Source organism: Oreochromis niloticus, linkage group LG20, assembly GCF_001858045.2.
Source record: "Oreochromis niloticus isolate F11D_XX linkage group LG20, O_niloticus_UMD_NMBU, whole genome shotgun sequence".
Classification (NCBI taxonomy): Eukaryota; Metazoa; Chordata; class Actinopteri; order Cichliformes; family Cichlidae; genus Oreochromis; species Oreochromis niloticus.
The window spans coordinates 3,908,505-3,920,602 of NC_031984.2; the positions used below are offsets into that span (position 1 = coordinate 3,908,505).

General features: G+C 41.9%; 1 protein-coding gene and 1 long non-coding RNA gene across 2 annotated transcripts; both read left to right on the forward strand.

The window, feature by feature from the left end:
• Nucleotides 1-6,663: 6,663 nt before the first annotated feature.
• LOC109196081 (uncharacterized) lies at nt 6,664-7,996 on the forward strand. Its single transcript, XR_002057550.2, has 3 exons — nt 6,664-6,835; nt 6,972-7,222; nt 7,905-7,996. It is a non-coding gene; the product is annotated as an uncharacterized LOC109196081 (long non-coding RNA).
• A 2,637-nt stretch (nt 7,997-10,633) lies between these two features.
• On the forward strand, nt 10,634-11,872 carry LOC106097241 (uncharacterized). Its single transcript, XM_019349298.1, has 3 exons — nt 10,634-11,098; nt 11,154-11,671; nt 11,830-11,872. The coding sequence occupies exons 1-3, from the start codon at nt 10,634-10,636 to the stop codon at nt 11,870-11,872; spliced, it is 1,026 nt and encodes a 341-aa protein (XP_019204843.1).
• Nucleotides 11,873-12,098: the final 226 nt, after the last annotated feature.

A 12,098-nucleotide genomic window follows, 5' to 3' on the forward strand; every position in this document is an offset into this window, starting at 1 on the left:
TGGTTGAACGAACATACGCGCTCCCTTAGATGTGACTATAGATGCGCCGAAAGGAGATGGAAAAAGGACAGATTGCACGTTTCCCTACAGTTAAAAACTAACAACCTGACTACCCCACATACATATTTTATGAGTTTTTTTTTACTCAGAAGTACCACTGCAGGACTTGGTTGTGCATTAGCAACTAAAACTTAATTTGAGCCTGAGAGGGTTAAGGACTTTCTGTCTTCCTGCTTACCAAGAAGCTGTAAAAACTACAAAGGCACAGTTTGTCTCAAACTCAGTGTCAGTAAACAGTCACAGGCCTCAGGTACTTTTTAATGTCCTTAATTGCTTTCTTAGTTCACGTGATAATGCTGGAGTCATTTCTTCACCAAGTATTTGCGATGATTTTTTAGCATTTTTTTTAATGACAAAATTCTATCGATTAGGGTTCTTGTCTCGTCGTCTGCTGCTTCAGATCCGAGTCTTTCTCCTATGTGCTCAGCTGTCTTAGAGCAGTTTGATCCTGTCTCCCTTGATGACTTGACTGCAGTAGTTTGTAGTGGTGCAATGGATTAAAAATCTCATGGTTCGGATCGGATCACGGTTTTAAAGTCACGGATTGGATCAATTTTCGGATCAGCAAAAATAGAAAAAAAGGACAAAAATTCCACTCGCCATTTACTTATTTAAGTATTTTTTGTCTATTAAAAACATTCAACTGAAGACTCATTCCACGCACTTGTATAAAAACAAATTAAGGTGCAATATGGACATTATGGACCATGCTGGGCATCCTCTGCATCCTCTGCACGCGGCCATAAACAACCAGAGGAGTCTGTTCAGTGACAGGTTGCTTCTCCCAAAGTCAAGGACCAGCAGACTTAAAAAGTCCTTTGTCCCACACGCCAACAAACTGTTTAACTCCTCGCTGGAGGGGAAACGGGGACAGAGGAGCGGGGAACAAGTAGCTGTAGTGCCTTTTCACTGTGCAATAGTTTTTGTTAATGTCCAGCGGTGTAATAGACTCACAATACTTGAAATGTGGCGTTCCCTTGTATTCTTATTCCTATTTATTCTATTTATCCCTTTTGTATACTCTGTATTTATAAATGTGTATATATGGTATATTTCTGCTCACATTCTGCACCTTCTGTGGGTGCTGTGCTACTGGAAACTGAATTTCAGTTTGAACCCACCTGAGGGATAAATAAAGTTTCATCTAATCTAATGTAATCTATAGGGCAGTGCAGGGCTTTGTAGCTACCACTCCGCTGTGATATAACGAGGGGTCACGGTCACGTGGCTTTCCGTTGCCCTGGAGCTCCACCCATTTGTAGTTAGAGCAACAGAAGATGCCTGGGACAGTTCAGCCATAACTTTAAACTTCTCCTGCTCATACATGCTTGGAACGATCTTGTCACTGAAGTGGACGCGCAACGAGATATCATAGCGTGGCTCAAGCACGTTAATCACAGTTTAAACTCCTTGTTTTGCACAACAGACGACGGCCTCCCGTCTGCAGCTAAACACCCCATTAGCTTTAGTAATAGCTTTAGCCCGGTCGGACTGGGCAGCAAAGGGCTGCTTAAATGCCGCAAACTCCTCTGCTCCTCACTTGGACCGCTAGCGCTGACCATAACTACCGCTTGACAGACCCACCGCGCACCATACGCATACTTTTTTTTTTCTTTTTCGAATCTTCGGATCACGTGCGTACCAAACCGTGGAGTGGGATCGGTTCGGATTTCGGATCAACCGTGATCCGTTGCACCACTAGTAGTTTGTAACCTAAGATCATCACACTGCCCCTCTGATTGTCTCCCACCAAGCTTGCTTAAAAGCACTTTTAATACTGTTGGGCCTTTTATCCTGAGACTAATTAATACGTCCCTTGGTACAGGCTGCTTCCCATCATGCTTTAAACAAGCTATAGTTCAGCCTCTTCTTAAAAAAAAATAACCTCGACCCAACTGTTCTTTCCAGTTGCAGGCCTATCTCAAAGCTTCCTTTTCTATCTAAAGTTTTGGAGAAAGTGGTCTACCTACAGTTGCAGGCCCACCTTGATTTTAATATGATCTCTGAAAAATTTCAATCTGGTTTTAAATCACTACATAGCACTGAGACAGCACTTTTAAGGATTTTTAACGATATTCTTTTAACTCTGGACTCTGGCAGCCCTGCTGCCCTTTTATTGTTGGACCTGTCAGGTGCTTTTGACACGGTCGACCATGACATCCTCTTATCACGGGTAGAATTTCATGCTGGCCTAAAAGGATCTGCCCTACAGTGGTTTCGGTCCTACTTGTCAGAAAGGTCTTTTCATGTCAATATGGGCCCCATTACTCCAAAATAGCCCCTCTTAAATACGATGTACCTCAAAGCTCTATTTTGGGTCCTGCCCTGTTCGCACTCTATTTGTTGCCATTGGGCTCCATTTTCTCGCGTTACAGTATTTAATTTCACTGTTTTGCTGATGATTTGCAGATTTATCTACCTTTAAAAGCAGGGACAGACCATCCCCAGCTTTTATTACGCTGCCTTGACTATGTCAAACAGTGGTTGTCCTTAAATTTTTTAAAGCTAAAGGAAAATAAAACTGAGGTTGTCATTTTTGGCAACGTTAATCATATTGACAGCACTCTGGGCGCCCTTTCCTTGTATTGTAAAACACATGTAAAAAACCTCGCTGTCTACATTGATGGTTCTTTTAAATTGAATAAGCAGGTGAGTGCAGTAGTTCAGTCCTGCTTCTTTCAGTTAAGACAGCTAACCAAGGTAAAGCCATACCTCCCGGCTAACGTCTTTGAGCGTGTTATTCACCTTTTCCTGACTTGCAGGTTTGGACTACTGCAATTCATTGTATTATGGTCTAGATCAGGCCACCATCCATCGTCTTCAGATGGTTCAAAATGCAGCTGCTCGCCTGCTAACTGGTACCAAACGGAGAGAGCATATAACCCCAGTGTTAGCTTCTTTACACTGGCTTCCTGTCTCCTACAGGATCCAATTTAAACTTTTACTTTGTTTTTAAGTCACTTAATGCCCGAGCCCCCCTTACCTGTCTGAGCTCCTCTCTGCCTATGCTCCAGGAAAAACCACGAGGTCTAGCTCAAAATTAATGCTGTCCATCCCACGGACTTATCTCAAATCTCGTGGTAATAGATCCTTCTCTGTGGCAGGTCCCAGACTTTGGAATAGTCTCCCCTTAAATATTAGATCTGCACAAACACTTGAGCAATTTAAATCATTACTAAAGACACATTTTTATGCCCTGGCTTTTAATACACTATGACCCAATATTATATTGGTCTTATTTGAATTAGTTTTAGTTATTGTTTTAATTCTTTTATTGTCCGATTATTGTTTTATATTGTTATTATTGTATTACATTGTTGCTTTTTAATGGCATTTTTATTTTGTTAAGCACTTTGTGCAGCATCGGCTGTTTGAAATGTGCTATATAAATAAACTTGACCTTGACCTTTCTTGAATGCCCTGAAGCCTTCTTAACAAGAATTGAACCTCTATCCTTGAAGTTCTTGATGATCCTATAAATTGTTGATTTAGGTGCAATCTTAGTACCCACAATATCCTTGCCTGTGAAGCCATTTTTATGCAATGCAATGATGGCTGCACACGTTTCTTTGCAGGTCACCATGGTTCACAATGGAAGAACAATGATTTCAAGCATCACCCTCCTTTTAACATGTCAGGTCTGCCATTCTAACCCAATCAGCCTGACATAATGATCTCCAGCCTTGTGCTCATCAACATTCTCACCTGAGTTAACAAGACGATTACTGAAATAATCTCAGCTACTTGAATGACAGCAATGAAATGCAGTGGAAAGGTTTTTTTGCGATTAAGTTAATTTTCATTGGCAAAGAAGGACTATGCAATTCATCTGATCACTCTTCATAACATTCTGGAGTATATGCAAATTGGTATTACAAAAACTTAAGCAGCAACTTTTCCAATGTCCACATCTCCTCGGCTCGTCTGAAGCTGAGATTCAGTGGGGAGCTCATACTTGTGAGCACAAGAGGACTCACTTGTAGAACTTCTATCAGACACTTTTCATGGAAATCATTCAGTACCCACAGTGGGCCTACAGACTGTGAAGCCTTCGATTTATTATTTATTGCTGCAGTCAGTGGAACATTTAGAGCAGGGCTGTCTGACTCCAGGCCTCGATGGCCGGTGTCCTGCTGGTTTTAGATCTCACCGTGGGTCAACATGCCTGAATCAAATGATTAGTTCATTACCAGAACTCTGGAGAACTACAAGACATGTTGAGGAGGTAATTTAGCCATTTAAATCAGCTGTGTTGGATCAAGGACAAATCTAAAACCTGCAGGACACCGGCTCTCGAGGCCTGGAGTTTGACGCCTGTGAAATAGAGAATAATGATGAATTTGATGGAAACAGGTTTGAACTGATTATATCTAAATGAAATGTGTAATAAATGTGTAAAATCAGCTCCAAACGAATCATTAAAGAAGAGCAGTTTTTCACTGTAGTGAGACAGGAAGTCAAAGTTTCAAGTTAAAACAAGTAGAAGAAGAAACATGGAGCTGATAAAGGCTGTGTCCCAATTCAGGGTATGCACGCTTGAAGTACGCACACTACGCGTACTACGTACGGTGCGTACTATAAGTACGGGAAGTGCGGAAGTGAGAAGCTTGTGAAATGGGACGGTCTAGCCTTCATCGCGCTGTTCAGGTTGCCTAGCAACCATGATACTAACCGCGAGAAACGTGTCATACAGCAGTGTGTGACAGAAATGAAGGAGAAAAAATGTTTGTTGGTCCTTCATTTTTGTCATGACATCACTTTGTTTAGTTGAGTATCTGAGGCTGAGACCACAGGACTGTAAAACATGATAGTTGGGCTTCATTTCTGTACTGAAAAGTCATTTTAAGATTAGCTAGTAAATAACAATTAGCTAATGCTGTTCATGAGACTAAAGTCATCTCACTTTGGCAGTGTAAATATAATATGGGCAATATTAAAGTTAGTATTTTATTAATCTTTATTAGTTATTACAACAGTGAGCTTCAACTCTGTGTCAAAGATTCAAGTTGCAGTTTTAAAAATTTATATTTCCTATCACCTTAAATCTTCACTCAAAGAGAAGTATCTTTGACAGTGTATATACAGATGTATTCTACATAAGAGACAAATATTGTTTTTTTTAATATGTTGGCATTACTAAATTTGGCTCAATGCTTACATATATATGTAAAAAGAAAATGTACAAGCTGTGATAACTGTTTCTGATAGAATGAAGACTAGACTGATATATTAAATATTCCTTTATTAGGTGAGAAAATCAGACCATGTCATAACTGCTTTAAGTCATACAGAATAGATATCAGAGCCTTAAACAGGCTGACTTCTGCTAAATGGGTCAAACTGGGCAGAAAGTCTACAAACACATAACATACTTATAGAATATGATGTAACACTATAGATCAACTTACCTCAGAATATATAAAGCATACAAACAATTACAGCAATATGATTAATTAATTAATTTTTTTTTTTTAATTAATTTTTTATTTAGGACAGTGCATGCTAATGAACATAAATGTAAAAACAAATTACATGAATGTAAACATGCCAGATTATAGCCAAAGGCTAATTTCCATCTGTTGTCCTTAAACATAAAAAAATAGACATAATAATGATGCAACAAACACAGCAGTGCTACTAATCCAAAATACTCAAAGCTTCATAGAACTGAAACAAACATTTATTTTTAGCTCCATTCTGCTGCTGATACATACTTTAGTTTTCTGAACATTAAACTTGTTGCTGCCTTTCATAGTCTTTAAGCTGTGATGTAATTCGCCTTAAAATGTGGCCTTCAAGGCTGCAGAACCTGAATTGGGATACAGCCCAGGCGTGGAGCAAGTAAGTGGAGCTTGTTGTTGGTGTGTGACGAAAGTGTAAGTTTGCTTTGTTTCCTCCTTTAACAGTTTGTCTTTAGGAACTTTACTGTTTGTTCAGCTCATGTTTGAGTTCTTCACACAACAAACTGTGTGTGTTTGTATTTCCAGTCTCTCCATTAAAGTCAGTGTGTAATGTTTTCCTGGCTAACATCAGCTGTGTGCAGCTTAGTTCCAGCACAAATCTGCCGCTCCATAGTTCACGGTAACGGACTCACAGCTGGACCAACGAGGCCGAGTGTGTCCGCCACTCTGAGCTACGTTCGTGTTCATGTTCTTATAGTTTGTACTTTGTGAGTTCAGTCAGAGTCCACAGAGGACGCAGCGTACGTGATGACGTCACAGCCCTTTACCTCCTTTACTGTCACTGTGATAAATATACCAGCTTAGTCCTGGTGGTTACCTGGTTTCATGTTTCCTGCCAGAGCAAATATACGTTTTTAAAATATGTTTTAGATATTTGAAGTTTACTCATCCATGACTTCCCCTAAAAACTTTATTTAGTGACACAGAGACAGAATTATTTAAAAACTTTACTCTAGTAGTTTACATCTAGTGGACTGATAGTAGAGCAGCTGATGGCAGCTTCCTCTGCCTCACACTGCTGTCTGACTGCATTCAGCTGACACTGAGATGAATCAGGAAAGAAGCAGCTGATATTTGGACAGCACACATGATGGAAAGGAGGATTTCAGTTGATGTGCACATGAATGATTTCCTCTGCATGTGAAGGTAGAAAGTGTGTGTGAGCTGATGTGGATGTGAATTCTTTGGGTGAATTCTGAGCTTTTTGTGGATACCATACATGTCCATGTTTGCATAAAAGACCTGACAGTTGGAGGGTTAAACTGCAGTTCACCCCCTTTGCCCCTGCTACTGGGGGCGCTGGGGCTCAAGAGGTAAAAAGAGACATTATGGCTCAATAGAAGCTCTGAGAACAAAACCTGAACTCAAACTGCTCAAACTCAAAATATTCTAAATAAGTAAATACATTGGACATGTGATGAGATTCATGTTCTCTCTCATTTTTTACAGATCAAAGATGGAAAAATCTGTTGAGGAGCAGTTGCTGAACATGCTGGAAGATTTGGGAGAAGAGGAGCTGAAACTTTTCCACTGGTACCTGGAGAAAGCACCCGGAGGTGATTTCACAACCATCAAAAAGAGCCGACTGGAGAACGCAAGGAAGGATGGACGTCATGAAACCGTGAATCTTATGGTGGAGACATACACTACTCACCATGTAATGGAGGTGGCGGAGTTGATTTTAAAGAAGATGAATGAAGGTCAGTCAGAGAAAAAAGACATGAAACACTCAGTGCAGTATCAGGACAACACTGTCACAGTTTATGGATTGAAAACTGAGGCTGTTTTAGTCTGAACTTTCAATTGTGTGTCTTTTCTCTTCTAATTTTGTTTGATTACAAATATTATATTTAGATGTCTTGATGCATGCTCAATCATGCAGGTAAGTAAATCTCCAAAAGTTGATTTTTTTTCATCTGGATGTAGCATTTTCAGTGGGAGAAACGTTTCATACATTGTTTCGTACATCTGTCACCATCTTACAATGCTGTGATGGCAGCCATTCCCCAGCTCTCTGTGAATGGTACTCATGGTCATTGGTCAGTGGGCTTTGATCAGTGGGTTTTGGTCAGTGGTTGTTGATCAATGGTCATGAGAATTTGCATAATTACGATGAAGAAACTGACCTCCCAGGCCATTGTTCCTTCAGTGGGCTGGTTTCAGTCATTATGCAAATGTACTGTTTATAAGACTGGGGAAACCTGCAGTCAGCTGAGACTGAAGAAGTCACTTGGATGAGTGACGAAACGTTTCTCCCACTGATAACCCTACTTTCAGAACAGAATCAACTTTTGGAGATTATATTTAGAGTATTTTGAAGCCATGCAGGTCTTCATTGTCAAACAAACAGTTCCTGATTCATGGTGTACTTTACTCCAACAGGGAAACCCTCAGGCCAGGCATCTTCATCCTTTTTATCACAAGGTAATAATTCCTTAGTTTGTCTCAGGAGCCATTGCTAAAGTAGAAACACATGAAGCCTGAACTGACCGATGAGAACTCTGGTTGTTTCCATGTATTGTCAGCTCTGACCCCCAATAAGTATAACAGCAGTTACCTACTGTGGAATTACAGGGATTATTTTACATAACCATCATCTTTATCATTGCATTAATTATCATTTCATCCAAGCATTTATTGAAGTTGCTGGCATTATGTTATAATTTGTATTACAGGGGTTATCATAATCAAATATTAACATGTTTATTGCAGGTGCAGTTAGAACCACTTAAATCGTTGAGTTAAATCTATAATCTTAAAAGCTTATATGCTGAGTATATTGTTACAGTAAAATAGTAGCTGAGCAAAGGCCTGAATGTATTCAGCTTCTTGTTGCATTTGAGTTTGCCTAGTAACAGGTGACAGAAGATGGGCCAAAGAGGAGGACAAGTCCATGGGGACCTCATCGCCATATTTGGAAAAGGATGCCAGAAAGGGGAACTCCTGTCTCTGCAGTTATCTCTTAAAATTGATCAGTGTCTGTAGAAGAGGCAAATAATGTTCTTAAGATGCAAATTATGTGCTTGTAAACGCAAGAGGGGGCGTTATAATACCCTGATGTTATAAAAGCAATCTGAAGTGTATTTTTGGGTGGAGATCCACGCCAATTGTGTGCAGTAATGGTCTGCCCGCACGTGTGTTCATTAAAATCAATTGTTTGACCGACCTCTTCTGGGCCATCATTGTTTTACTCTCGTCCTCAATTTCGGACCTGTAACACTACCATAGTATCTTTATTTATAATACACTTTAAAACAGCCATAGGTGACACAAAGTGCTGTACATTGAAACTAAATAATAACAATACATGAGATGTATATATATGTAAACAATTAAAAAGATCAAATAACTAAAACAGACCAAGTCTCACCGGGTCAGAAAGAATAAAATGGGTTTTAAATTGTGTTTTTGAAGTGGACAGTGAAGGGGCCTCTCTAACATGTAACAGCAAGTTATTCCATAACTTATGAACAATGATAGAGAAGGCCAAGTCCCATCTGAGTGAGCTGGTCAGCTGACCTGAGAGACTGATGAGGTGTATAGGCGTGAAGAAGGTAAGGCAGGGCAAGACTGTGAAAAATGTAAAACTCAACATAACAATTTGAAAATGAACTCTAACATGCCAGTGGAGCGAGGTCATAGAGCGGTGTTTTGAACCAGCTGAACATGCGAGAGTAATGACTGACTCCCACATAAAGTCAATTACAATAGTCCAGAAGGGATGAAATAAAAGTATGTTTCAAAGTGCTGCCTAGAAACCACATGTTGTACTGTGTGTGTATGGTTGTGTGTGACAAATGAAAAATGTTGAACTTGAAAGAAAACATTTCACTGCTGCCGGTTGCCTAAAATGCCTAAAATGAAAAAAGCCGAAGGTCAGTAATAATAGGTTTAAAATATACTTCCCAAAGCAACAGAGAAGGACTCATATGGGCCTCTAGGCCCAAACATTTTCACTGAGAAAACTGAGTGCCACTCGAAGGTTTAATAATCCGACAGTGCCAAACAGGAGTGCTTTGAGTGTTCTGGGAGAGTATAGAAGCAGTATATATAACTCAGTCCATTACAAATGTAAAGAAAGGAATAAAAAAAAAAACATGTTTCACAGAGAAAGTTCTCTCTGCCAGATAATACCTAAACCATTTAAGTTCAGTGCCCCTAATGCACACTAGGCCATTTAATCGAGATATTAGAATATTGTGGTCTAATGTTTCAAAGGCAGCGGACAAGTCAATTAAAACCAAAACAATGTGGTTCTGGTTTTGCACTTCTAGGTACTTGTTTCATTAAGCTTCAGGTTGTACCCCTGTCTCATACTTCCTATATTAGTTAATTTGTTTTAACTCCTACTTGCTACCGACTTTTTGTCTAGTTTGGTTTTTATTTTTGACTTTTGATGATTACATTTACCTATTTATCATCCACTTTCACATTCCCAGTCAACCCTTAGTGCATAAGTACTCCTGACATGTATATACTGGTATAATTATAACTCTTAATTCTTCTTCTCGTTTTGTATAGGTTCTTTATCATACAATATAAAGTGCCTTCAAGTGGCAGTTGTTGTAATTTTGGGATATAATTTGTAATTATAATAAATGTAATTTATGTCAAACATGTTTTATTTATTTATTTCTTTTTTGCTAATTAGTTGCATCATTCTTACCTCAGAGGATGTTTTGCTAAAATAAAAAAGAAACAGGGCTTTGATGTCTACAAACTGTTTAAATATATCGAAAAACATTACGTTAACTCCCATGTAATTAGTTAAAATTTCTCACGAAATAACTTAGATAAACATCTGACATGATGTGATAGTGAATTATTAATAAATAGAAAAAAGGCTTCAGTTACACATGATGCTGTAAAAAAACAGACACACAAAAAACAAACCATGCAAAAGCTTAATAATTAGGGGTGGGTTTTAATAATGGATTTGTGGTGGACCACTGGAGGGCTCCACTCACACCCAGTTCTCAGGAAGTGTGGTTGCTATGTTTTGGAGGGAAAAGTGTTCAGTTGTGTTGTGATGAGGACTAAACGAGGAGTGTTAATCGAGAGCTCTCGTGTCGTCTGTGTTTACCTCCACATTGGTGACCCCTGACTCGAACATGCTGCAGTCCGATGGTGGCACCGACTCCGCTCTGGATGCATCAGCAGCCGCCAGCCCTCTGCCTCCGGCTGCAGCTGCGTTTGCTGTGCCGGTCGAGCTGCCGGACTTTTGGCTTCACGATCCCCCGTCATGGTTCGTGCACGTGGAGGCTCAGTTCGCCCTTCGTGGCATCTCGGCTGACGACATGAAATATCTCCAGGTGGTGGCCTCTCTCGACCCGCTAGCCACCCGTCGTGCGTTGACTCTCCTCCGGGACCCACCCGCCCGAGGGAAGTACGCCGCCCTTAAGGAGCTGCTTCTTCGGCGCTATGCCCTCTCCGACGCAGAGCGAGCCGAGAAGCTCCTCTCCCTCTCAGGCCTGGGTGGCGGTACGGCTCTCGAACTGATGGAGCACATGCTGTCCTTTCTCGGTCCGGACGACGGGGGATTCCTGTTCGCCCACATCTTCCTCCGACAGCTGCCGGTGGCCGTGAGAGCCGGCCTCGCCAACTCTCCGCTTCTTCCTCCGACAGCTGCAGGCGGCCGTGAGAGCCGGCCTCGCCAACTCTCCGCTTCTGGGCACGAAGGATTATCGCTCCCTGGCTGAGGACGCGGATCGTATTCTCTTGGCTACCCGCGCTTTCCACGATCACGACCTAGTTCCAGCCTCGCCGGCGGCGCCTTCTACTTCCCCGCTGACCTGCCCCGACGTGTCCGCTCCTTCGCTGGTGGCAAAGGTCGCGGCACAGCGACACCGCGGACGGGACCTCTGTTTCTACCATCAGCGTTTTGGCCCTAGAGCACGCCGCTGCTTGCTGCCTTGTGCTTTTCCGACCCTGGGACACGGGCCCCGACAGCGCGCTGTAGCGGCCGCGACCGCTGGCGACAAAGAAAAACTGCTCTTCATAGAAGACTCGCGCTCCGGGAGACGTTTCCTGGTCGACTCCGGCTCCCAGAAGAGCCTCCTTCCCCCGTCCGGCGCCGACAGTTTAGCAGCGGGCTGCGGACTGCAGCTTATTGCGGCTAATGGCTCTCCCATCGCAACGTTCGGGGAAAGGTTCGTGACTGTTTGTTTTCATGGTCGGGATTTCCTATGGACCTTTGTTGTTGCCGCTAGTTCTGTACCTATTTTGGGCGCTGATTTTCTTTGTGCCCACGGACTGCTGGTCGATGTCGCTAACAGACACTTAATCGACGCCCAGTCTTTTTCTTCAGTGCCCTGTTTCACTCGCGCCATCGAGCCCCTGAATCGGTCTAATTTGGTGACTTCTGGGAATGTTTTTCAGCGTTTGCTCTCTGAGTTCCCTTCACTGACTGTTCCTAATTTCTCAAACACGGCAACGAAGCACGGGTTGAACATTATATTCCGACGGTTGGTCCCCCGGTGGTCGCACGCGCGCGCCGCCTCGACCCCGCGAAACTCTCCGTCGCTCGGGAAGAGTTTGCCGCTATGGAGCGCCTCGGCATTGTGCAGCGCTCGAATA